This window comes from Natrix helvetica (assembly GCF_964273705.1).
Source record: "Natrix helvetica genome assembly, chromosome: 3".
Taxonomy (NCBI): domain Eukaryota; kingdom Metazoa; phylum Chordata; class Lepidosauria; order Squamata; family Natricidae; genus Natrix; species Natrix helvetica.
In genome coordinates this window covers 140,885,461-140,913,235 of record NC_138549.1, presented here as the reverse complement: position 1 = coordinate 140,913,235, position 27,775 = coordinate 140,885,461, and the positions used below count along the sequence as shown (strand labels likewise).

The following is a 27,775-nucleotide window of genomic DNA, read 5'->3' as shown; positions in this document are numbered from 1 at the left end:
AAAATTAATATACTGACATGGAATGCAAAAATGAGCTAACTGTTCAGAGTCCAGAGTTTAGAGTCCTATTAGAAAATAACATCTATGTATGATGCAGTGTAATTATATATTGCTGTATCATCTAAGGAAGTTTATATCTGAACGAACATGCCCATAGGGGTATACTACTGGATACATGAAATACACAAAACCACAAGGCAATCTGAAGGCAGCAGGAGACAGCACCCAACCCAGTCCAAAAAGCTAAAAAAGGTGACACGGTGGCACCCAATTACTGGGCTGAGAGAATGGACCTAAATGAGCTGGGCACCCAGTCACAAAATCATCCTCAAGGAGGCACCTGCAAAGCGTTTTTCTTTTCTTACGAAGAAATCAACATGTAGGCGTTCGTGTGCTTGGCAAGAGTCAAGCTGGACTGAGGGAAGGAGCCTTTATTTTCACCTGATGCAATTAGTTTGCTTTCGGAGTAACGCTGTGTAAATTCCTCCGCTATAGTTTGAAACGCGTGGTTTACTACTTTTACTCGAGAGCAATATGGAGGCAATTGTGGGTCGTTCAATCGGCCGTGATGAAACGAGCCACGCTTTAGCCTGAAAGCTTGAACGTTTCTGTGAAACGGGAGGTGGGGTCGATATCGCTGGAGGAGACCTATTGGTACCTGTTCAGTATTGTATGTTATGCCCGCTTGGTTCTCATATTCACAGAAGAATTGTCGGTACTTTTCAAAATAGTGCTTCGTGCCTTTCATGAAGGAAGGTTACTAACCGAAGCGCTCGGCGCAAAGGAAATACTCATTGTTAAGAGCACTCAGCAGCTTCGCGCCGCTTCAAAAACAAACAAGGTTTTTGAGGAGGCGGCTTTAGCGCGATGCCTCGGTGCCTTTAATTTTCCCGAAAACTCTCGTCGCATCACCTTGGTTTGCTTGGGGTGCCGCCCATTGTAGACCCTCCTTTTCTCTCTGCCTCCCAACAGGGGACGGGCAGGAAGGCGGTGCGGTGGGGCAGCCATTTTGTGGCGCTGCTCGGTCGCTGGCGCCGGGCTCGGCGGCGAGTTGGTTTCACTCTCTAACCCTTTTTCCTCTCCCGTACAGGCTCCTCGGTAAGAACACGGAACTCTCCTGCCTCGCTGAGGAGCGGGAGGGGAGACCGGGCTTGCCCACCCCGGCTGCAAGCGAAACATGGCGCTCTTTCACTGCGGCTGCACAAAGGCTGCGGCGCGGAGGGGGCGGGAATTAGGCCTGAGGGAAATTCCAGAGCCTCGTTACCTCCTAAGTCTTAGCTTCATAATGTGGGGTCATCGGTACGATTTGTTCGGAGGATGTGTAACGTTCCCCATGGTATATTAGTCTTGGCGCGCAGGTTTGTGTCGTTTCTGTGAATGGCTGAGCTGGCTCCGGGCAGTGAAAAACTGCCTATGGGCCTCGTCGTCTTGTAACCCCGTTTCATTTGGGGTAGGTGAGTATTAGTGCTCTTACGTAAATTGGCTGCGTGAAGCCAGGCTTTTCCAGGGCCTCCTCGGGCCTAATTTGATGTCGCTGGTCGCCCGGCCAAGGAAAAGTGGAAGCTCCCTCGTTAAAAGGGAGGGAAGCGAAGTGAGGCTGTTTTGGATTTTAAGCCAAGATGGCCTTGGCTGCGGAAAATGCTGCAACGATCACAGCTACTACAATACATCTGCTTTCTGGGTTGAATAAAATTACTCTCTTGTGCAATATTCGTTAGTGATACTTGGCTTAATCTAAAAATGCTAATGTAATTCTTGATCTTTTCGGACTGATAACGAGTGTAATTTTATACAAGTTCCGGTATTGGTGTGTATTTGTTTTTGTTCTGTTTTAATCGTGAATGGTCTTAAGGCATGCATTGATTGCACTTTTTCATTCCGTAAATGCGAAATCTGAAACTGGTCCTTCCTGGATGCAAACAATTTTGTGATGTGGTAACATGAAAACAAATGTCAGTATTGGTTAAAGTGATTTAAAGGAAATATTTTCATAAGGCTTGGTGAATATGTTCAGCCTAGAGATGCTTTTTAAAACAAATCTATGTTGAAAAAGATATAACAAATCCATTAGTTCTGGAGAGATGAGAGTCAAAGTAATTATAGAATTTAGTCATATGCTTTGAAATCATGATAATATAGAGCTGCATTGGATACTTTATTATGTTGACTTATTTTTCATTTTGGAGAATGATATAAATGCAAAAAAATCCTAAGCAGAACCAATAATTGATGTGAATTCATTAGATACTTTAAAAAGTCAAAAGTCGCAGAAATTTAAATGTGTTGAAGTACAAATGGATAAAACAGCTTTATAAAAGTTTTCAGAAATAAGGTTTGGTATTTTGAGTTCGGTGAACTTGAATTGGAAAGCTTGTCTGTCATTTTGTCTTAATATTGACTTTTCAGCTGTGTGAATTAATTTATTTTTGTTTTCTTATTTCTGTTCTCTTCCCAGATGTTGGGTAAGCACATTAAGTCTGCAATTATATTGTCTAACCAAAGGATCCAAGAAAATGTTGAGAAGCTGTTTGTACTTTAGAATATTTCACTTTGTCATACTTTCACAAGTATCATAGTTTCATAGGACTTTGATGTGTACTTTCAAAATTCAGCTGTAGATGTTGGGAGTGAGATTTGTGAAAATTATTAGCCCAGTTTATCAACATTGGAATGATGAAGACACAGACATTGCAGAAAGTTTCAGCATATTAGTCTCCCCTCTACACACACACACACCACATTTTGATGGTTTAAATATGTAGTCATGCATGAAGTTTATACAAAACAGCAAGGGGAAAACAGCATGTTGACAGGTTGTTTTTAGTAGGAATGTCAAGTAAACTGCAGCTTCTAGCATGTCTTATGGACAACTTCTGACTGTTATATGAAAATGAAATTATGTGTAAAAAGTTCAAGATTTCCTAGTGAACGAGAATACAATTTATGTCAATATATTCTTTCATAAACCAACATGAACATTTAGCAGCCTTGTTTAAAAAAAACAGTGAATATTCTGATCAGTTTTATAGATGTGGAAGTGTAGTTTTTTCCTTGCTAATATTTGAGGCTTTAATTTGAATTTGGTGGAAAGTATTAATTGTAATTACGTTATGCCAGCTTGAACACTTTTGATATATTATTGGAATACGGGTCAATGAAAACTTCCTTTCTGTAATGCTTAAATACACTTGGTTAAGAGCACTACTTGTTGATGCATCCATGACATTTTTATTCTGTTTATTGTTGGTTTAGTCTTCTTTCTTTAATAGGATATTATTTTAGATTTTGTAGTTACTGGTGCCAGATTATAGATCTTGTAGTAAAGGAGGTATTCCTAAACTGCCAAAATGGACAACGTTGCTGAATGTTTGGTACTTTTTTGATTGTGGAATAATATTTTGGTCTACTCTGTTGAGAATGGAATTGTCCTGTTTCTAATTTGCATTGGGTTATATCATTTTTTTAATAACTCTGAATTGATCAGTGATAGTTTCATAGCAGAATATGTGAATGGAAGGTTGATGTATGGTATTGAGGATTTAATCTGATTTCTGCAACTGTGGCACGATCTTAAAGGCTATTAGAGGGGTTTTTCCTATATAATTGGATGAAAAATTCTAATTTTTCTTGATAGGGGAAAAATAATCATTTTTTTGAAACCAGTATTGGCAAATTATATATCTAATGAGCATATAGGTTTGAGAGAATACAGTATGTTATGGTATTTTTAGTTTATTTTCATGTTTATGTTTGTACTTTGATATAAAATAAATACTAATTGCTGTTATTATGAACTAGTGTGAGGGGTAAATGAAAGTTTTAATTTGGACATGCTCAAACTTGTGGTTTGCTATATGTTGGGAATACTTTATCATGGTTTTGTCCCCAAGGTTTCTTTAATGCACAGTTCAGAATGGACTGTTAACTGTAGCTATATGTTGCTTGCATTGATTCTTGCCTCCATTTATTCTTTATTGCAGTCTAAAAGTTGGTTTTAATTGGTTGCCCACAGGATTGACTTGACTTCTACTACTTGTTTAAGGAAAAAAGTCCATCTCTCTTTGCAGGTAAGATGCTCTCAAAATATATTTATGATTAATGAGCACAATTGGACAATTCAAGATTATTTTGCAGTGATTTTGAATATATGTGTTGATTTTAAACATTTCAGTCACCAAAACAGTACAGATTTGTTGGTTGGTTATACTTTGAATATGAAGAGGCTGTTTATATACAATCATTCTGTTTTGTATTTTAAAATAATTTTTTTTTATTTTTTTACATTTTAAATTGTTCTAAACAGGCTTCCTATGACAAAAATATGTGGTTTTAAATATTAAATATTTAAATATTAGAGCTTTATAAAATTGGTTTATCATAGTTCTCTTTATTTTTATTTTGCTCTTTCTGAAATATATAGTAGCTATCAAGATATAAAACATTACTACATGCCAATAACATGGTGAAGATAAAAAAACTAGTAAAAGGCTGAAGTTATTGTACAAATTTTTACTATCATTATGAAAACGTGAGTTTTTTAAAGCAATATGTGCCTCTCATGTCTATTCAGTAAAACGGAGATGAGCACCGCCCCCTACAGTTGGAAACGACTAGCACATATGTGCGAGGGGAACCTTTACCTTGTCTTTTAATACAGGTAGTCCTCAACTTACGACCACAACTGATCCAAAATGTCCTTTTCTAAGCAAGACAGTTGTTTTGCTAGTTTTACAGCCTTTCATGCCACAGGCAATAAATCACAGCAATTAGGTTAGTAACATGGTTGTTAAATGAATCTGGCTTCCCCATTGAGTGTGCTTGTAGAATGTGGAAAAAGTTGACCACATGATCCTGGGATAATGCAACTGTCATAAGTACATGCCATTTACCAAGTGTCTGAATTTTGGGTTATATGACCATGGAGATGCTGCAATGATAGTAAGTGTGAAAGCTGGTCATAAAGTCATTATTTTCAGTGCCGTTGTAACTTTTGTCACTAAATAAATGATTGTAAGTTGTGAAATGTATTTTGAGCAAATTTATTAGATCGAATTATTTGATTACAGAGATGTAGCTCAAAATTGTTTATGGTTGCAGAGAAAGTTTTGGATATAATTCTTTCAGTTAGTAATTACTTTCTTAGTTGGTAATCGCATTTTGCTTAGTAATTGAAAATGTATAGTAGCTTATGTGTTATATTAAGCACATACGTATTTAATACAAACAATGTATTTATATGGGCCTTGAAAAATCTCCAGCTTACCTACAGCCAAAATTTGTATTTGGAAATGTATTGTAGAGTTCTTACATATATTTTACGTATTTTCACAATAGTTGACCTGCTGTTGTGACTTTTCTTATGTTTGACCTATCAGATGATGGCCTCAGAGAAAAGCAAATGGCTTTGGCTAGGTCTTCATACCTGTAATTTGTTTAATAATCAGTAGAGCTCTTAAAATCTGAATAAAAACATCAGTAGAATTTGAATATTCATTTGATTCATAATAGCTGAATCTTTTGGAAAATGTGAATATTTATGTGGATTGTTAATGCAAAACAAACCCCTTAAGTCTTTATAATACAAGAAAAGGCTAAAGCAATTATATTGCCTAAAAGGCTGAGTAGGCCACTTGGTTTTGCCACTCAACTTACAAATTTATTCATGGTAGGTTCTACAGTCCAAAGGCATATATGTCTTAAGCATTTAAATACCTCTCTTTTATTCCTGGTTGATCAATAATAATCAATGTTACAGTAGGTAATTTTCTAGTTTTCTACTAAATGTTTGCTTTTGATATTAAATATTTTTAATATTGACAAATTGGATTGCTTCTATGTTTTAAACTTTAAATCATTAGGCATATTTACATGTGACCATTACATAGGAACTCAATTTTAAACTCATTCCTTCTTTATTATATATATTGGCCTTACATTATAATAAACTCAGATTTGTAGCTAAAGTTAACTAGTTTGTGTGGATTTGAGTAACTTATATTTTTAGGATACAGTATTTCTCCCATTGAAACTTGAAGTGCATTTTTATTAATATCTATTATGGTATTTGGAAGATTTTATTTACTTTCTTTAACAATATTCATCAATAGTGATTTTAATACATATGAGGAATTTGCTAGCAGGAAAAATAACTACATAAAATAACCTTTGTACATATTATTAAATATTATTACAAAATAATATTTAATGTCTGGATTTTCAGTTTGGGTGCCTCTGACATGCTTGACATTCTGGTTAGTAGAAATTCATGTGAGCTCCCATCTGATGTCACTCTTTATAATCATATAGCTTTTATGTAGGAAAGCATGCCACCAAATCCAGAGCAGTTGTCAATTCCAATTTGACAAAAATATGAAAAACTGATCACTATTTTGCATACCCACCACATTGGTTTAAAAATTCAGGAGATGCAGGCTTTCCTCTGTAGACATCATTAGAGTATCATTTGGCATTTTGATTTGCATTAAAGAAAATGGCAGACACTTGAGAATTGAATAGAATACTTAATCATAGAAACTGACTGGGATCTGCATTCAGTAGTGGTAGCACACCCAACCAGGAATCTGACTAACTTTTTAAAAAGGCTCACATGGGTCTGTGGTTTGATGATCTAGCCCAGGACTGTCAAATGCAGATCTGATGTGTCATACTGTGCCACGCCCATGCCCAGTTTAGTTAAGTGGGAAAAAGTTCCAATACGTTACGTGACGCCGTAACAACACAAGGATGACACCCCTGATGTAGCCTGAAGAAAACCATAGTACAGGTTCAGACATGATGCAGCTTATGTTGTCAACACAGTACAGTACACCCCAAATAAAGAATGCTTCTGGCCTTCTGATTTGGCATAACCTTTTGTACATAATAAAAGGAAACCCAATTGTGTTATATAAGGTGACACAAAAACTGCCTCTCCAATTTTTCCTTGTCATTAAGGTTCTTTTTAAATTATTACACATTTTTTCAGGTATGGGAATACTGTGTTTCCCTGTAAATAAGATAGGGTCTTATTTTCTTTTGACCCCCCCCCCCCCCAATTTTGCTTGGGCCTTATTATCGCGGGGGGGGGGGGCTTATTGGTTTGGGGTTGCCGGGTGGCTGCTCTCTTGCGAGCGGGCACCCGAAGAGCCAGGCACAGCCTCAGGGGCAAACGGCTGTGTTGTGCTGTCACAGCAGCACAACAAAGCCGCCATGAGGTGACCACGCTCATGAGCAGCCTCCTGGCAACGCCCCTTTCCAGCCGGGCAGAGCGCCACTCACCGACCCAGTAATATACCAAAGGCACTAAGCCACGTGGCGCTCTGCCCAGCTGGAAAGAGAGGTTGCGTGAGCACTTGTTCTGCCTCCCTGCCTCACCATGCCCAACTCTCCCTGCAGGTCTGGGCCAGGGCGCCGCCCCACTGCCGCCGCCATGCTCCGAGCATAACCGGCTTCCAAACTCCGGAGATCCGCTGCCGGAAGACTCGGCAGTGGATCTCCGGAGTTTGGAAGCCGGTTATGCTCGGAGCATGGCGGCAGCGGCCTGGCCCAGCCCTGCAGGGAGAGTTGGCAACCCCCCGCTCCAGCTGGGCACAGCACCACCCACCAACCTAGCAGTATCCGAAAGGCGTCAAGCAATGTGAGTGCTTTTGCCCCCCGTCCCCCAGCTCTTGCAGCTTTGCGCCTTCGGGATATCGCTAGGTTGGTGAGTGGCGCTCTGCCTGGCTGGAGGGGGGGGGTTGTCCAGGGGGCTTATTGGGGGAGGGCGTATATTTTTGCCCACACGAAAAATATGGCATGGTCATTATCAGGATATGTCGTAATTTCGGGGAAACACGGTATTAATCTCAATTTTAATAGCAGAGTTTATGATGTTGCCAGGATTGTATGTCTACATGTTCTGCAGAATTTGTAAGACCATCATAGTCTTACCATTCCCAATTTCAATATCTTCTCAGTGTATCATATACAGGTAGTCCTCAACCTATGACTGCAATTAAGCCCAAAATGACGGTTGCTAATTGAGACATTTGTTAAGTGAATTTTGCCCTAGTTTATAAACTTTCATGCCACAGTTGTTAAGTGAATCATTGCAGTTGTTAAGTTAGTAACATGTTTATTAAGTGACTATGACTTCTTCATTGACTTGCTTGTCAGAAGGTCGCAAAAAGTCACATTGGGTCATTGCAACCATCATATGCCAAGCATCTGAATTTTGATCATGTGACCATGGGGATGCTTCAATGGTTGTGTGAAAAACAGTCATAAGCCATTTTTTTGGTATGTTGAACTTTGAACATTCACTAAATGAACTTTTGTAAGTTGAGAATTACCTGTATTGATGAATGGATGGCTTTGTTGCATCATTTATATATATATATATATATATATATATATATATATATATATATATATATATATATATATATATATATATATATATATATATATATATATATATATATATATATATATATATATATATATATATATATATATATATGCAAATGCATACATATAATTTAAAGAAGAAACTAAATTTGTTTTGAATATTCTAGCAGCATGACCTTTTATTAGTTTCCTGTCTTATTTTATCTGTGTTATAAATTCTAAGGCATTGGTTGAGCTTTCATTCTTAGGACTATTCGTTTTTGTTGGTTTCAAATTAATGTTCTCTGCAACCATAAGGAGACTAATTAAATAAGGAAGGGTTCCTCCCATTTTATTTTTTGACTCACTTTTCTGTCTATGTAAAATCCAAGGCAAATTGTATCAATTGAATGTACAATATTAGAAATGCAAATTATAAAGCATAAAATAATTAAAAACAAGGCAAATTTAAAATCAAAGCTCAGTCAAGTAAAAATTTGATGAAAGATGGGTTTTTATACTGTTCTTAAATTTTACGGTAATATGGCCTGAACAAACCTCCATGGAGAATGTATTCTATAGCTAGGGAACTCCGCAGTAGAGGATTCTCTCTTGTGTATTCGATGGGTAAATTTTTGACAGTTTTGGAGGTGGACTTTCAAAGGATCCCTTTCTACTTAATTAAGTAAACAGGCAGGCAGGTGGATAGAGGGAAAAGTAATGCCCTTCATGAAAATGCTTCTAAAGATTGGGATTTTTGAAATGATGCATTCTAATAGAGCAGATTTTTGGAATCCCAGCATTCTTTTTAATGTTGTTTGGAAGAGGATTTCCATGTTAAACCATATGTTAAATAATAATTCTTGATAGTGTATTCATTCATAGATATACCTGCTCTTTCATTATAGAAACATTTGTATCATTGCTACTTAGCAGAATCAGAGATGTTCATGGCTATATTTTAATACTGTCAGTAGCAGAAAGATCTAACATTGGTTTTATACAGACTGAGAAATAAGAGTGAACTGTTGGTTTTGAGCCTATTCCTATAAAATGGAAGGTTCTATAGTGGCTAGAAATTCAAGAGTTTTTTGTCCAAATACAGTGTCAAAACTTCTAGTGTACACAAAGAAATTACTGTAGGAGAGAAAAGGAAACTACCAAGGGATGAAGAGGGGCCATGAGCAGGCTGCAAAGATGCTAAGTGATTGGATATCTAGAACTGTGGTTTTAATGCCTACTTATCTTTAAAGAACTTTTTGTTATAGTTTGGGTCTGAAATATAAACTTTGATTTATAATTTTTCCAGCCTGCTTTAAATGCAATTTGTGGATTGGATTGCATAAAGTTCTGATTTGATGCTTTCTTGGAGGGTTTTTCTTTTTTCTTTTTTTGGTGCCAATTTTTGATTGGATTCAAGCTAACAGCTTTGTCACTTCATGTTGCAGTTTACTTGAAAGACTTGTTACTATCTTGCTTTTATATTAGTCTGTGTAGAAAGTACCATGTAAATAGATGTAGAAAATAGAATTCTCATTCAAGATCTTGAGGTACATTTAAAAAGTAATGATTTCTAGGTTAAACATGTGGTGTCATGAATAGTCTGACCTAGTCGTTGCTTTTCTCATCTGCAGGTGTGTGTATTTCAGCGCAGCATGGCTGTGGTCATCCGCTTACAAGGTCTCCCAATTGTGGCGGGGACTATGGACATTCGTCACTTCTTCTCTGGATTGACCATTCCTGATGGGGGCGTGCATATTGTAGGGGGTGAGATGGGTGAGGCTTTCATCGTCTTTGCCACTGATGAAGATGCAAGGCTTGGTATGATGCGCACAGGTGGTACCATTAAAGGGTCCAAAGTCACCCTGTTGCTGAGCAGTAAAACTGAAATGCAAAACATGATTGAACTCAGTCGTAGGCGTTTTGAAACAGCAAATCTAGATATACCGCCAGCAAATGCTAGCAGATCTGTTCCACCACCTAGTTCTGGAATAAGTAGTAGAGTGACTCTTTCTACGACAGTATCTAATTTTAACAGCCCTTCTCCTAGTGTTGTAACTGCAGCTACTTCAGTTCACGAAAGCAACAAAAACATACCGACATTTTCCACTGCTAGTATGGGAACTGCACCTCCCAATTTGGGTGTTACTTTTGGAAGTCCCACTTTTAGCTCTACTATATCTAGTACTGCATCGCCAATGAACACAGTTCCACCTCCACCAATACCTCCTATTCCAGCTTTACCATCATTGCCCCCAATGCCTTCTATTCCTCCCATACCTGTTCCTCCTCCTGTTCCTACATTGCCTCCTGTGCCTCCTGTCCCCCCAATACCTCCTGTGCCTCCTGTCCCACCTATAACATCTCTGCCTCCTTTATCAGGAATGCCTCCTATGAATCCCCCACCTGTTGCTCCTTTGCCTGCTGGAATGAATGGGTCTGGAACAGCAATGAATTTAAACAGTAACTTGAATCCAATGTTCATGAATCCTATAAATTCTATTCAGATCAATTCTCAAAGTAGCGTGAAACCTCATCCTATCAATCCAGACGATTTGTATGTCAGTGTTCATGGAATGCCATTTTCAGCAACAGAGTCTGATGTCAAAGATTTTTTCCATGGACTCCGTGTGGATGCAGTACATATTCTGAAAGATCATATGGGGCGCAATAATGGAAATGGACTAGTTAAGTTTTGCTCTCCTCAAGATACATTTGAAGCCTTGAAAAGAAACAGGATGCTGATGATTCAGCGTTATGTCGAAGTTAGTCCGGCAACAGAGAGACAGTGGGTTTCTGCAGGAGGTCATATAACATTCAAGCAAACTATGGGTCCTTCTGGGCAAAACCTTCCTCCTCAAACTCTCTCTATGTCCAAATCTCCTAATGGACAGAAAAGATCAAGATCCAGGTCTCCACATGATCAGGGTTTCTGCGTTTATTTGAAAGGTCTTCCCTTTGAATCTGAGAACAAACATGTAATTGATTTCTTTAAAAAACTAGATATTGTGGAAGACAGTATTTACATAGCTTATGGACCCAATGGGAAAGCACTTGGTGAAGGTTTTGTTGAATTCAGAAATGAAACTGACTACAAAGCAGCTTTGTGTCATCATAAGCAGTACATAGGAAATCGTTTTATTCAAGTTCATCCCATAACTAAAAAAGCTATGTTAGAAAAAATAGATATGATACGGAAAAGACTACAGAATTTCAACTATGACCAGAGAGAAATTATGATAAATGCGGAAGGAGAGACCAGCCCATCTAAACTCTGTGCACACATATCTAATATCCCGTACAATATTACCAAAATGGAAATTCTTCAATTTCTTGAGGGGCTGGCAATAGAGGAGAGTTCCATACAGATACTTGTTGATACTAATGGACAAGGATTAGGACAAGCGCTGGTCCAATTCAAAACTGAAGAAGATGCTCGTAAGTCAGAGCGCCTACATCGAAAGAAACTGAATGGGAGAGATGTTGTGTTGAGAGTGATTTCTCTTGAAGAAATGAGAGAAATTGAGAGAAATCCTCCTTCTCAGGGGAAAAAATTGTTGAAAATGCCATTACAAGGGGGTGCAGCAATGCCAGGAGTACAGAATGCTGGTGGGGATGAGCATTCTTTCTTAAGTGGTAGTTCAAAAGATGCAAAGAGTGGTCCTCCTTTTCATTTTCCTGGCAATTTCAGTGGTTCTAATGTATTTGGTCCTCCTCTTCCACCACCAGGAATGGGGGGAGGTGGTTTTGGTGACTCCAGGCCAGGAATGCCTGCTATGGGAAGCAGTGGCTTGCCTGTTCTGCCTGGTGCAGGTATTGATGTCCCAGGTTTTGGAGGTGGGCCTAGTAATTTAACAGGCCCCTCTGGTTTTGGAGGAGGTCCTCAGAATTTTGGGAATGGTCCTGGTAATTTAACTGGTCCTCCTAGTTTTGGTAGTGGACCTCCAGGTCTTAGTACTGGGCTTGGACATATAAGTGGACCTCCAGGGTTTGGACCTGGACCTGGAAACATGCATATTACTGGGCCACCTGGGTTTGGAGCTGGGTCTGGTAAGCCGGGGCCTACTGTCATTAAAGTTCAAAATATGCCCTTTACTGTATCAGTGGATGAAATTTTGGATTTTTTCTATGGTTATCAAGTAATCCCAGGTTCAGTGTGTTTAAAATACAGTGAGAAAGGCATGCCTACAGGTGAAGCAATGGTTGCATTTGAATCTCGTGATGAAGCAATGGCAGCTGTTGTTGATCTGAATGACAGACCAATAGGCTCACGAAAGGTCAAGCTTGTTCTAGGTTAGTTGGAGTATAACATCCTTGTAGATTAGATATTAGTGCTGTGATTTATGCATTCAGACTGTTTTATAGTAGCTCCAGGTAGAAATTATAATTTGTTTAAACTTCAAATTTGTTTTGATAAAAATGAGAACACTGGTTTAACTGTTTACAGAACAATTGCTGCAAGAGAAAATATGCATCAGAGTAGATGTGCAGTTCTGCCAGTATAGATATATGGAAAAGGATTCTCATTAATAGAGAAGTTTTCTAATGCTCAATTGACCATGAAATATTCATCATGGAGTCCAGATTGGTTTCTTGAAAGTTAGGAAAGTTGAAGAAAATTGTCATGATGAAGTTAGTGATCTCTTAGTGGGTGCTATTGAAGCCATTGTAAAATAGAAGCTAGATATTCCTAGAGTTGGTTAAAAGCTGGCTGAATTTCTTTGTTTACACGAGTCAAAGATTTTTCTGTTTTTAAAGCATTACTTTGCAACTGAATAAAGTCAAAGTATACACAGATTGTTTATGTACTTGTTTTCAAAAATTCTTGGTATATGGACCGTGAAATTACAGAGATAGGCGGTTTTCCTATATATGAACAGAACAATCTGTAAAATTCCAGCTTTTTTGTGGAATAATTTTAGTTATTATTGCAACTGATATAGAATATATTTGCCACAAGTGCAGGTACCCTTGTTGTCATTCTGCATCTTTATTCACTGTATGATTAAAATGAATACGTGAAGGTGCCATGCAATGCCATAACTTGAAAAAAAATGTTTGATTAGATGGTTTTGTTAGGATTGTATGTTACAGTTGGAATAGGATGCTTATCATTTGGTTTTTGTGCACTGTGTATGTTGTGTATCTTTTTGAATCACATTCTTATAAAATCTCTTGGTTTAAAACATGAACATAAGGGACTGATGCGAAGTGTTAATGTTAGTAATCATTTGTGTTACTATTACTTCTTGAACTTTTGTGAATTATTACTATGGATCACTTAAGACATTAAAGCTTTGCAAACATATCCCAGTACATTTGAGTTCTTACAGTCTTTACAATGGCTTATATTTTCACTTTCAATCTCTATGTAGTGTTGTTTTTTTAAGTAGGATTTTCTTATGAAAGAGAAAATACCATTATATAGAAAAATCAAAGTAGAAATTTGGACTATTCATGATTAAGAGTTCAAAAATGGAAAGATTGAAATAAGTTGTTTGAAAAACCCTTTGAAAATCATTGTATTTTAAACAACTTAAAAGCTATTCTGTTCCTAGTTAAACAGTGTCTTTTGAGTTGTGTATTATGGAACATTTGAAGTGCGCAGCCTGTTTTGATATAGAAATGCAAGTGGCGACTGTTCTATTCACCCAGTGTGTAAGGATGCAAAAGCCTATTGAATGCTACATCAGGAGAGGATTTTTGCAGTTCAGTAATTCTTTGAAAGACGGTGTGAAGGTGTTGCAATGAAGAGGTGGCTGCATTACAACTATTGTAATTCATGGATTTGAAATTGCTTTGACAGGAACTGAGATGGTGCACTCCTGAAAAAATGACATGATTGATTGTACTACACTGTTAAACTTACTAAGCCTCTTGTTAATAAAGCTGTCTTTCTGAAGATTTGAGCTATCTATTTTTAATTGTTTGGTGTACTTCAACAGCAAAGGGCAATAAAAATACAAAATTTGGGTTGGTGATCTGACTAGGAAATGAAAATTTCTTTTTATTTTGAAAATCGTTATTTAATGGGGGGAGTCGTTTCTGTGAAGCAAAAAATCTCAGTTGAATCCAGATTAGATGACCCATAAATAAAGCCCCATTAGTTTATGGGTGAAAGGGAATGGAGAGACAGTTTCATTGATTTCCTGTTTTGCTGCAGCCTTGAGTATGGTCTCAACATGTTGCTCTGGTAAGTTCCCATGTCTTCAAAGACAGATTTTCGGGAGACAAAGGAATCATTCAGAAATTGCCTCATTGTTTCTTTTCAGTACATGAGGGTCCAGCTCACTGAACAATAAATTGAGAGGTTGAATCAAAAAGTTCCTTTCCATGAAGAAAAAGACTTCAACTACTCATATAAAACTTTCATGAGCTGCATTTTTGTGTGTGAGCAGAGTGATATCTTTGGTTCCAGCTAGATATTTTAATGGAACAATTGATTAAGAAAATAGTGTGTGACTTACTTGATACTTAAAATTGCATCTCAGCATTGTTTTTCATGGTGTGAATTGCAATTAAAGTGCTGAGTTTCTTATTTAATAATTATATGACTATTTGTCATAGTATTTGAGATGGGATTATTAGCATACTTCTGCATATTCTAGAACGGGTTACCAACCTTATAGACCTCAGGGAGCACTACATTCATAATTTTAAATCCTGCGGACCACTAATATAGATTTTTTAAAAAGATAAATAGTATTTAGTGCAATATAAAAAATGCAAATAATTTTTCTGTGGACCACCAAAATTTTCTCGTGAACCACCAGTGGTCCATGGACCACCAGTTGGTGACCGCTGTTCTAGAAAATATTACAGAAGTGTGAGATTCTTGTATATAATTATTTAATATTGCTTTGCAGATGGTGTTGGATATCTCATTGCTTCAGTAGTTTTTCATATATTAAAAATCATACACTAGATAGAAGTGAAGAACAAACTGCAACATATGCTTCTGTTTGTTAGGAGAGGAACCAGAGCTTTTCTTCACACATGCACAAGAATGTCCAGTTATGATTAACAAAGACTGTGAATCTTAATAATATAGTAATGTCTGATATCAGCCACAGAAAATTTATTGTCTCCATAATGCAAGTTAAAGTGAATTTTGGAATCTGTGTTAAAGGTTCAGTAAGGTTAAAAGTGTCCTAGAAATTTGTGTAAGCTGGCAATGGGGAGTAGACCTTATTCTTTTCTTCACTAGTAACTTTTTGGGAAGCCATTTCTTTGAATCTTGAAAATGGTATGAGGATATTGTAAATAAAAATTAAACTTGCTGGAAATGGAAGAATTCACCTTCCAGAGATAGGTTTCTCTTGTGCTGCGATAAATTATAGGCCTAATTAGATTCAATAGAGTTTTTTTCTGTTAATTTTCATTGAAAAACATTAATTTGATTAACTTCATGGAACATTCTTGATTGAAGGATAAAATATCTTTTACATAAAAACAGAGCATCAGAAAATCAAACCCTCATAGAAGCGAGACATACCACATATCAGTATATCAAGGATAATAATGATTAAACTTATTGTCACACTGAAAATTGTTTTTTTTAGCATATATTAGTTGAATAATAATGCTGCTCCTTGTTTTAATTTTACACATATTTGCTTTAAATTGACCATTAAAGAGCAAGCATACTATAAAACTGATATTTTTGGAATTGGAAATCTGATAATCTTGATAGTTGCAGTAATACCTTACTACAGAAATAGATAACTTGCTTTGAAATTGTTAGTGATAATTAAGAGTAAGCCTTGTTGGAAATAGTGAGATTGAATGAATTTACATAAAGAGGAAGTATTGGATATTAGCTAATAGGGAACTATTATTAATTTACTTGCTAGGCCTCCCAACTTCCAAACCACTCTGACTTCCAGTCAGAAACAAACGTATAAAAATACAGCTGACCAGAAAAACAAAAACCAAACCAACAGATCAAAACATAATAAAACAAAAAAAAGGTGCCACAATTCCCTATCCTGTATGCCTGGGAGAACAGCCAGGTCTTCAGTAGTTATCTGAATGATATTACAGTGAGATCACCCAAATGGGCAGGGGGAAATATTATTCCATAGTGCAATAGAGTATATTTTCCTTCAGAATGACATTCTTTAATTGACAGGATCCAGAGTACACTCAGCCTGCTGGATTGAATCAGACAGGCAAAGATAACTTGAAGACAAACTTCCTCAGATAGCTAAGCCCTATGACATAAAGAGCTTTGAGGGTGATAACTAGTGCCTTGAATTGAACAAACATGGAAGCCAACTGTCAACCAGTGCAGCTTGCAAAATAATTGGTTCACATGTGCATAACATGATGCCCACATCAATGTCTTTCCCATGCATTCTGAACCAGGTGTAGCCTCATAATGTTCTTTAAGGGCATCCCTGTGTAAAGCATGCCACCTTAATCCAATCATGAGGTAATATGGTACAGATGACGCTAAAGAGTCTCTTGGTCCAGGAAAATTACAACTGGTGTATTAGATGTACCTGTTCAAAGGACATCTTGGCCACAGCTTATACTTGCTCTATGAGCAGAAGCTAAAACTTCAAATGGACCCCCAGATTGCATACAAGTCTCCTATAGGGAAATGCAGTCTGATTTGAGAGTCAACAAAGAATACTTCCAGATGGGAGTGGCAGCGGCAAATAAACATAGTCTCGGGTCAGAACTTGTTAGGACTGACCCTTAATCTGTTCCTCCCCATCTAGACCTGCACTTCTCCCAGGCACTGGGTTAGGAGTTCAACTGCATCTCTTGACAAGCCAGGAGTTAACAAGCACGGTTGGATATTATGTTTGATGCTGTTACTGTGAAGATTTGCAGAAAATGTGTATGTTAAAATATGATTTAAAACATTAAAATGATATTTTAACCACCACGAATATGCTTCTAATACATTTTTGTAAATTTTGATTAGAAATTTATAGCTTTTTCAAACAGTTCTATGTAAAAATATTCTTATAGAGCAAAAATGTATAATGTTACCCCATCGGTATACATGATGCTTTACTAAATAACATAAGAAAAAATTATTCCAAAGTGATTATAGATTACATTCCGATGGGGAACAGACAGGTGTAACATAATCAATCTTAAACTAACTAAACTAAATTAAATGTGTAGTTACAGAAAGATTTATTTAGAACCAAAATTTCACAAGAAACGTAAGATTTAAGCAGAAAATAAGCACTGATGCATAAAAGAGAACAAAAAGATAGAAAAAACAATTTTAAATAGCTGGCATCAAATAGTTGATTCTCTCTTCAGGTCATGCTTTGGGAATTTGGTGAAACCTAGAATATAATTTAACTTTCACTATTAAATATATTATCAACATCAGGTGCTGACTGGTTTCTAATGTCCTTTGTTTGATTTTGACTCGATAGGTTCTCTGAGCGTGGTTGTTTTCTTGCAGACATTTCATTACCCAAACTAGGTAATTTAATCATCATTTTGACTTGGTCTTTATGAACCCAGCTGTTGTTTGTTTAATCAGAATTTGTTTATCAGTGATATACAGTTAGCCCTTGACTTACAGCTATTTCTTTAGCAACTGCTCAAAGTTATGATGGCACTGAAAAAAGTTACTCTTACACTTAACTATCACACTGTCCCCACCCTCAATCATTTGGCACTTGGCAAATGTTGCATGCTTACAATGTTGCCATGTCCTGTGGTCACATGTTTGCCATTTATTATTTTGTGATAAGCAAAGTCAATGGAAAATCAAGCAGGGAAAGTTGGAAGTTTATGATTACATGATGTCTTGTTTAATTACCATAGTGATTTGCCTGAGGAATGCAGCAAAAAAAGTTTTAAAATTGAGTATGATCGCACAATGCTTCATTTAATGAGTAGTACCATTTAATACATTTTTCTGGTCCATATTGTAGTCGTAAGTCAAGGACTACCTGTAATGTAACATGTGAACCCAGCTAGCTATGAAATTAAACCAGAACTTGCTGTCTTTAAGCCAATTAAAAGTTTGTTTGTTTCATTTATTACACCACAAATTTCAATATGAGTTGCATGTATAAAAATTATTATTGGAATGTTATCCAAATCTGGCAATTAGTCTCTGATTCTTTATTGGAGTAGGGATTCAGATACTTCAGACACAAATCCATAAATAAATTTAAGATGTCCAGTATTAGATCAATACAAACATTTTAGAAAATATATTTTGTAAATTCTTTTTAGATGCCATTTTAAGTCCTTCAATTGTAATTATTACAATAAGGCAAAATGAGTATTTTGGGGGGAAATGCAGTTAAAAAGTAAGACATTCAATTCATTATATAATGTGCATATTGAAACAATAAAATTATTAGATTTTTATCCCAACTTTTTATGCATAATTCAAGCCACATACTTATTACTCCTGCTTCCTATGTTTCTACAACAGCAACCCTGTAAGGTGGGTTGGGCTCAGTGAGAGTGATTGGTCCAAAGTGACCCAATTGGCTTTCGTGCCTAATGGAGGTCTAAAACTCATATAGTTCCCTGGTTTCTTAACCACTACACCAAATTGGCTCCCTAAACTATAACATAGATAGGAAAAATTATGCAAAAATACTTATAGAAACAATGCCTGTTTTGTAAGTGATTCTGCCTAAAATGTATTGTGTCAAAGCTGAAAAAAGCTTTTTCTTATTTCAGTAGGAAACAACTCTTCAATTTAATTGGTATGTTTATTAATTGAGAGAGAGACTTTTTCTTCCATATCAGTTTTGACAGTTCTTTGGGATTAACAAATTAAATAGAACTAGTACATTATGAGAAGATTTTTGAGTTGTATATAATGTGCAGATCAGCATTGTGAAGCTTGTGGCCAAGGACATCCTCAATGGAAAATACCTGGTCTTCCAATGGGCATGATAGTGACAAAAAACCTAGAAGGAATAACGATAACACCTTTTTGGGAGATCTTATTTAGGGGTTTTGTTAAAGTAACTTTGTTAAGTAGTATTAACAATTAGTTCCCTCTTTTTGATGTTGGTAAGATTAATTGTACCTTCAAGTGTTAGTGAAGAGGTCAGAATTAAATAGGAAATGGTGCTGAACTTTAAATCTTAAGTGAAAAATAGGGTGGGGGAGGATTGCCAGTACTTACAGAGATGTGTTACAAACCAAAATCAAAGTTATAGCCATTTAAAACTTTTAATCTTACTTGTTTTTGCCTGCCATGTTTACAGTCTGGGTGCAAGACACAAACCACCCCAATAATAATAAAGTGCAAGCAGTTTAAACATAACCATAACTGCCTAGAGATCTTAATTTGTCTCATCCCATCAATTATTTCTGTTTGGAGTACTGAATGCTTCATGAAAATTCTAAAATTAATCCATACTTCTTGTGTGCAGAAATATGACCTAATGTTAGTGCTAGTGTATTCTTTACTATGTTCTGTCAAGGAACTTATGACATGCACTGTTCAACTCAGTGTACATTAGTGAAAATATCTTCAACCCAAGCAAGATGTCAGTTATGACGATGATGGTTTTCAATTTCTCAATTAATACTAGGATGCAATATTTATTACCTTACTCATCCTAGAATTTCAGTTATGTCATGAGTTTTATTAATGTTGAAATAAATATATATGCAAACATGTAATTCAAGAAATCATAAATCCCTTTTAAAATATTTATGTGCTGCCCATCTGGTTCGAAAGCAAACATTAGAAATAAATTAAAGTGCTAACATTTTGCACTCTTAAGATGAATCCTAGCATGGTTTTTTTTTTTTGAATTATTCAGATTTTAATAATGTTTTTGCATTCATTACAGTAAAACTACAATTATAGTTTTATGTACAGTACTACACTTCAGACACTGAAGCATACCGAATAAAGAAAACCAATTAATATTAAACTACAGACCTGTCAAAATGCATTGTACAAGAAATATATAACTACAATATATTTTCCAAAGGGGGTATCTATTACAGAAAATGGTGTTGTTTTGTACTTGTTCATCAGAATATTTTTCTGATGTTTTTAGTCTAAAAGTTCCAGAGGATAACATTATTGAATAAAAATCAGTTTCAGGTAGGTGAAACTTCTAGTATATGATTGTTTGGCAATTGGTATTTTTCAGTTGTGTAGATTTAGCTGCCTGCCTGTTTAACAAATCATTTTCTTCCTATTTGCGTTGTATTGCAAGTGCTACCCGATTCTGAGATTTTCTTTCAAAGGAACATTGTTTTTATAGACATCTAAGGCACTTGAATCTATACATATGGTGATTCTCATGAATTATTTTGTGAATTGGAAAGTTGAATTTCGCTCAACTTCAATGAAATCACTGGACTATAATTTATAGTAGGTTTAAATTATTCAGATTTAAAATTAATAAAGGGATTTTTAATTGTCTCTCAGTCATCAGAACAAATCCAGTTGCACTAGTTATAAATGCTCTATTCCTTAAGAAGAAGAAATTTGAATGGTAACAGGAACGAAGAATGTAGTTTTCCATATTCCTGTGACTTTCCTCTTTTGAAAGTTCTGTACAGTAGAGTTGTTGGATTCCTTTTCTTCAAGTTACAAGATTGTTGGATTTTGTAAAAAATGCAAATTAGACAAAACCAATAGCAATAGCATTTAGACTTAAATACCGCTTTACAGCCCTCTCTAAGCAGTTTACAGAGTCAGCATATTGCCTCCAACAATCTGGGTCCTCATTTTACCGACCTCGGAAGGATGGAAGGCTGAGCCTGGTGAGATTCGAACTGGCAAATTGCAGTCAGCTGGAAGTCAGCAGAGGTAGCCTGCAGTACTGCATTCTAACTACTGCACCACCGTGGCTCAAAATCAAAGACAATATTCGTTGACATTTTATATTATTTTGCCCCCAACTGAATAGACAGGCAGTGGGCACAATGAAAAATATGTTGTAAATTTACTGAGAAAAGGTGAGAAATTTACACATTCACAAATGATTTGTCATGACCAGCTACAAAACAGCCATTACCTGCTGCGTGCATTCTAGTCCCCTGGGATATTCTGCCATTACACAAAGATTTATGTCTTGGCCAGTGGGAACATTTTTAAATAAAACTCTTAGGTGTAACCACTTGTTCCTTATATTTTCTATGGCTGTATGTAGAGCTGTGTGTATAACATTTCATTAACTTTTATAATCAAAATGTACATAATCATAATTAATGCATAAGTGTGCATTAATCAAACCACAGCTATGTAGTTTTATTGATACTGTAAAGAAATTGTTCAACCACTGAGTTGTAATTTTGTCAACAAAAGTAATACATTGCAATTGATGCATATCTAATAAAATTATTGCAAAGCTGTGCAACAACATGCTAAGAATAATGGCATTTTAATTTTGTACTTGCTTAGGGAAAATCATTTTAACACACAAATAAAGAACTGATTCACCTGAGCTAATGCAACTCATCAACAATTACTTTTGCAAACCTTTCACAAAATATATGCCAATTGTATGTTACATCTTATGAGAAATTACCCAATACTTTATCTGTATTGGATAGACACATTAAATTGCATTTGTCTTGCATCTGAAAAAAATAAAATGTTTCCTTTACTTTCATATAGGCATTTCAGCTTTCCTTTACTCAAGTTTATTCAAGTTTAGCCTACTTCTAAGCAGTTCTAGTAGCAAGCATAGCTACTTACCTTGCTTAAGTACATATAGATCTACCTTGTGTTGCCTTTAGTGGCAGCTTTCTATCCCAACCACAAACTGTTTAGAAGAACATCTAAAAAGTTGTTTCTTGTCAACCAAATAATTGGCAGGTGAGCGTTTTTTAAAAGAAATGTCCATTCTTATTCAGATAAGAATGATGAAATACAGGTAGTCCTCGCTATAAGACCACAGTTGAGCGCAAAATTTATGTTCCTAAGCATTTCTTAAGTGAGTTTTGCCCTATTTTACAACCTTTGTTGCAGTAGTTAAGTTAGTGAAGTTTGTTAAGTGAATCCGGTTTACCCATTGACTTTGTTTGTCAGAAGGTCGCAAAAGGGGATCATATGGTCCCAGGATCAAATGCGACCATCATAAGTGTGCGTCAGTTGCTAACTCTTTGAATTTTGAACATGTGATCTTTGGGTGCTGCAACAGTCATGTGAAAAATGGTCATAAGTCACTTTTAGTGATGTAATTTTGAACAGTCACTAAATGAACTGCTGTAAGTCGAGGACTACTTGTACTACAGATGTTATCTCTAAAATAGAATATGGTGTGATATTTGAACTATGACTACAGAGAAAACAGCTAACAATGAACCACAATTTATGGAAAATATGTTAAAATTACATGTTGGCTCTGATATTTTGTTTTTAGTTAGATGAGTCTAGGTCAGTGATGGTGAACCTTTTAGGCACTGTGCCCAAAGTGCGCACATGCTTCCAAACTACAAGGCGTGTGCGCATGTATGTATGTCGCCTGTGCATGTGTGTGTGCAGCCTGCACATGCACAGCTTTCCACATGCGTAGTAGAGACCCAAAGACCAGCTGGCCGGCTGGAGGCATGTATATGCATGCGCGGTAGAGATCTGAAACAGCTGGGGCGACAGCATGCATGCCCACAGAGAGGGCTCTGGATGCCACCTCTGGCATTTGTGCCATAGGTTCGTTACCACTGGCCTAGGTAATATTCTTTGAGCTTTAAATGATAAACATTCAACGTGAATATAAATTGAGCAGCAATTATTTTCTTCAGACTCAATGGAAGTGGATATACTCACCTTCACAAGTGGAAACTGAAGATGTGATTGACACCCACAAACAACATATTGATGTTTATCGAAGATATTTCTCAAGTAGAATGTGTCTAGAAAGCATTCTTTGGTGATAATTTTAATGGGGTGCAGAATATCTTGCCTGATGCAAAAGTATGTTTTCCAATATATATGTGTGCACAGTTTATAAACTTTTTTTAGGAATATTAAAATGCAAAATAGCTCTCTTTATCAAGAACTTTTATTTTGGTGATGTCCTATTTATATTTTAAGGCTATTTTTATACATGCTTTGCAAAAATATAGTGTTGCAGGAGATTAAGATAGAGAAAAATGGGCGTAATTCTCAAATATAGAGAAAATGCATATACAATATATGCAGTTTTTTGATAGTGAATGAATATTCGTCATCTCAGGGAAGGTAGCTTTTTTCACAGATGGTATTTATTATTTAACCTAGAGCCATGGTGTCATAACAAGGAAAACCTTATCAAACAATTTTGAGTTTTTCCAAGGGAAAAAAAAAAACTATTGCATCTTTAAGTCCTGTGTTCCACTTAGTACCTATAATTCGTTGAGTAGTTTTCATTTATTTTAGTTAGAAAATATATTTGCTATTTTGTTTAAAATGCGATATTAAGGGAGCTCCAGTTTAATTTCCTAGGTGGGAAGAAATATAAGCCAGAAATAAATAATACCAGATATTTTGGCATCATTTAAATCTTAGCTATCAAAGAGTAGTTATTGGAAATTCAAAGTTGTAAAGCTTCATTTGTTCCATTTCAGTGAAGGTGTGGATTAGATGCATGTCTTTGGGCCCCATTGGCATATATGTTCAATAAAACTTGAGGGTATTCTCTGTAATACTGTTGATGACAATTTCATAATGTTAATACTGTTTTCAGTTCTCAATTTTGTTACACTCATTCTAGTATACTGCTGCATTCCTTGTTTGTAAAGAATAAAAATCTTGAGTAAATTTACAATTGATGAGTTTTGGAACATTGCACAAGCATTATAGTTGACTTACTGAAATAAAAAAACCTGTTTCCTTCCAAATTCAGATGAGATATGCATATATTCGATGCAAGCTTTAGGTTTTATTACCCCAAAATAATGCCAAGCTAAATGGCTAACATTTGGTTGAAGTCAAGATCCTCAGTTAAATTACAAAGATTGCATAATTAACAATCTCATTTACTAAATTTTATAGTAATAAACACTTATTTTTAAATGAAGACTTATATCCAATATAGAAAACTAGTTAAATGTTTCTAGATAATAAAAGTGGAATTATAGCTGTGTATATTAATGTATCTTATGTAGAATAGTTTTATACAGGGGGTATCTTCTTAGCTTATCTGCTTCATTCTCTTGGAGATATGCAATTACATACCTACATATTAATTACAAAAAATTAATTATATTAAAATTAATTACTAAACTATGGATTAATTCTAGAACTACATATGTAACATGTAGACATGTAATGTGTTCCATACTTACCCTATACATGTTTGGGAATAACAGAAAATTTAAAAACAGCTTGAAAGATCAGAAGACTAACAGTATTCTATGTAAAAACTATCTTTCAATGTGTGTACAACTAGAACACATAAATTTAACCAAATGTTAGGTGCAAACAATCAGATCCACAGGTGAAGAGTTCAATAAGCTATTTTATTGTTCATGGCTATTTCACAGGAATCTTCCCTGACTTGCAGTCTGCACCTGAACCAGACTGCATAAGATTCAACAGCATTGAGTTTGTGTGTGGGGGGGAGATTGAACTCCCATTCTTGTGACTGTAACAATTCTAGGCTAATTCTCTGCTTGACTCCTCCCCCTGGCTCAGCCAGTCTCTCCAATACCAAACAATTGAAGGATATTGCTGGCTTCAAATTGAAATTACACACACCATGTAAGAGCACAGTGAAAGTTTATCCCACTATTTACACTTGATGTTACTATATATTAGTGATTCAGCTAGTAATGAATTAAAATTCATTCCAAAGTTATTAAATATTAATATTTTCCAAAATATTAAATTGATTGTGAAAAGACATAATTAGATTTGCTGAACTAATGTGACAAGTAAAACTGGTCATTTTTGGAAAGTAATTGAGAATCAGAATTGAGAAAAGGTGTAAGCAGTTTAGTAAGAAATATTTATTAATTGTAGGATGCCCAGCAGGTGGCAGCACCTAGTTAACCTGACTGATCTAAAAGGACCGCCATTAGGGTGTAGTTAAGGAAAGGCTTGAGAACTCCAACAATCCACCTGTTCTAAGTTTAAATGAAGTTACTTATTTTATGGCAGTTACCTTCAGGTATAATGGAGAGAGAGTCTACAATAGTGCCTTGTTTTGCTAAATAAAGCAGCTGTCCATATATTATGCATCTCACATACTGGAAATTTGTTTAAAGACTCAAATTTCTCCAAAATAAAAGTGAATTGAAGCATCTTGAGATCTTTACTTGTTCTATAAGCGTTTTCACTGTTATGAAAATGTGGGTAATCTCTCATTGATACATTTTATATTCTGGTGATGCATGAATGCATAGCAAAGTCAGAATTACTATGCCTTTCCTGCTGTTTAATTTTGGAAAGTAAATGCAATACAGGAAATATATAAACCAAAATCTTTTTTAAAAAATTCAAATAAAGTTGAATAAAGACAATGAAACTTCTGATTAATAAATATAATGCATAACAGATGAGGAAGAATTACCAAGTATGCTGGATTTGTTAATACATTCTTTGGAAGCAATGTTCTTATTTCAGAAAATATCACCATTTCTGGGGTCAAGTAATACACTAACATTACTATATTTATACGTAACTAAACCCTGACTAGAAACATAATTATGGGAGACACTGATGTTCTTAAATATAAGAAAGAATTAGTTTTTAAATTACTGATCAGAAATCTTCTCTGTGTCCTTATTCCACTGTAAAATAGAATCATTTTATTCACAATAATGTTTTAGTTTAGCACTTGACCCAATTTACTAATTTGTTACTCATAGGGAATATCTCTTCAAATATTTGAAATTATCTTCCATTCACACAAGACTTCCCGACAGTACTGTAGAGCATATCAAAAAATAGGGAAGGGAAGGAAGGAAGGACTGACCAGCTTGCAGCCTACTATCTTAAAAAGGTTTAATATTAAAAGAAAACAAAAAACCCTGTTCTAAATCGTTACAACATGAAACACCAGATTATTTTGCATAATTGTTTTGGAATCTGGGAGCACCAAGTAGTCTGCTCTATTTTTCAGTGTATAATTGATGAACCTACAACCATGACTATAATTATAAGCAATACCAACTACAGGGATATGTATACTGATCATGCAAATGATCCAAATGATTATTATTCCTAGAAAACTATTGAAAAAGCAGAATATTAATGTAATTGTGACTTGGCAATAGAATACCCACTCTAAAAGATTACAGCCGTTTCTTTCTGGTTCAAATATTTTCTATACACATACTTTGCCCCCATTGAGTTTCTAAACATTATATAAATCAAATCCTAATGTTTTGCCCTGGATTACTGGGATGGTGCTGTGGCTGAACATATGTTACGTCATCCCCAAGAATTAGTTCATTCTTATCCCCATATTTCTGGGAAACTATGTGACATTCCTGTAGTATAGTAGTAGTATTCATGTTCTAGCTTATGTATCTTTTTATTAAAACACAATTGAGAGTTTTAAGAGTTAGGATAGCATGGTAGTGAGAGGTGAGGTGTAGAGGAGATGGGCAGCCTAAAAAATTAATAAAAATAAGTAAATGAGAGATACTGGATGCAGCAGGCTATTTTTTTTTACAGATAGGTGTAGGATTGGCTGTGATGCTCCAGTTGCACATACACTAGGAGTCCCATTAAGCCTTATATATCATAAATAGAGGTAGTTCTTCCTTAATTATCGGTTGCTTAGTGGCCATTCAAAGTTATATTGAACTTCCCCCACCTGCAGAAGGTAATTATGATCTAGTTCTGGAGTTCTGATGGCTCAACACACCCACTCCACGTTTTGGACTCTTGGCAACTAACTCGCTTTTGTGGCTGGTTGTAGTGTTCCATGGTCATGTGACTGCGATTTTTGATGATGCTTTCCAGTTTTGGCCTTTTTGGCTGGTTTGCAGCAAAGCACACTCCTAGGAATCATTGATTCATTAATGACCACTGCAAAAGGTTTAAAAATAGGTTCAGTCCTATTGGATGCCTTGGCTTATCACTATCATGACTTACGATGGGAATTCTGGGCTCCATTATGTAAAGATATGGGTGCAAATTGAGATGCTGTTAACATTTGTAGGGATGATCATGCACACAAACAAAACAAGACTATAGCAAAAGAGAAGATGGTGTCTTCCAAATTTTGACTTTTTTACTGTAAGTCACACTGAAAGTTACATGTATCTCAATATTCAGGAATTAATGTGTATATACACCAGTAAGATTCCATGCAATGCGTAACTTAGGGAACTTATTTTGAGCTATTTGAATCATATAAGCCAAATGTAAATAGCCATAGGATGGGCTATGGCAGATCTGAAGCAGGTGATGCAAATCAGAGGGGATGGAGAACACTGATCTATAAAGTGGCCAGATGGGTTGGACACAACTGAATGGCTAATGATGATGAAATGGCTTTTA

At 35.8% G+C, this 27,775-nt stretch overlaps 2 protein-coding genes across 9 annotated transcripts in view; both read left to right on the top strand.

Moving 5' to 3' along the window:
- The first annotated feature begins 964 nt into the window (after positions 1-964).
- CPNE1 (copine 1) overlaps positions 965-27,775 on the top strand; it is a 55,792-nt gene continuing 28,981 nt past the window's right edge. For 2 of the 6 annotated variants that reach the window (XM_081946706.1, XM_081946711.1), the window contains exons 1-2: positions 1,045-1,098; positions 3,981-4,067. The gene's annotated coding sequence lies outside the window, so the exon portion shown is untranslated. Of the gene's footprint in view, positions 1,099-3,980; positions 4,068-10,029; positions 10,144-23,085; positions 23,258-27,775 lie in introns of those variants that run through there. The other 4 variants (XM_081946707.1, XM_081946708.1, XM_081946709.1 and 1 more) reach the window with 4 other exon arrangements.
- RBM12 (RNA binding motif protein 12) lies at positions 1,035-14,269 on the top strand. Of its 3 annotated transcripts, none has more exons than XM_081946704.1 (3): positions 1,035-1,098; positions 4,013-4,067; positions 10,002-14,269. In XM_081946704.1, exon 3 carries the CDS (start codon positions 10,023-10,025, stop codon positions 12,663-12,665), a length of 2,643 nt encoding a protein of 880 aa, XP_081802830.1. In that variant the 5' UTR covers positions 1,035-1,098; positions 4,013-4,067; positions 10,002-10,022; the 3' UTR covers positions 12,666-14,269. The 3 variants fall into 3 exon arrangements, with proteins under 3 accessions (XP_081802830.1, XP_081802829.1, XP_081802831.1); XM_081946703.1 differs by having other exon boundaries at positions 1,046-1,098; positions 3,981-4,067; XM_081946705.1 differs by lacking the exon at positions 1,035-1,098 and adding an exon at positions 1,340-1,454.

Excerpts from the sequence above, each read along its gene's own strand:
- RBM12 (XM_081946704.1), top strand. The coding sequence starts at position 10,023 with ATGGCTGTGGTCATCCGCTTACAAGGTCTCCCAATTGTGGCGGGGACT.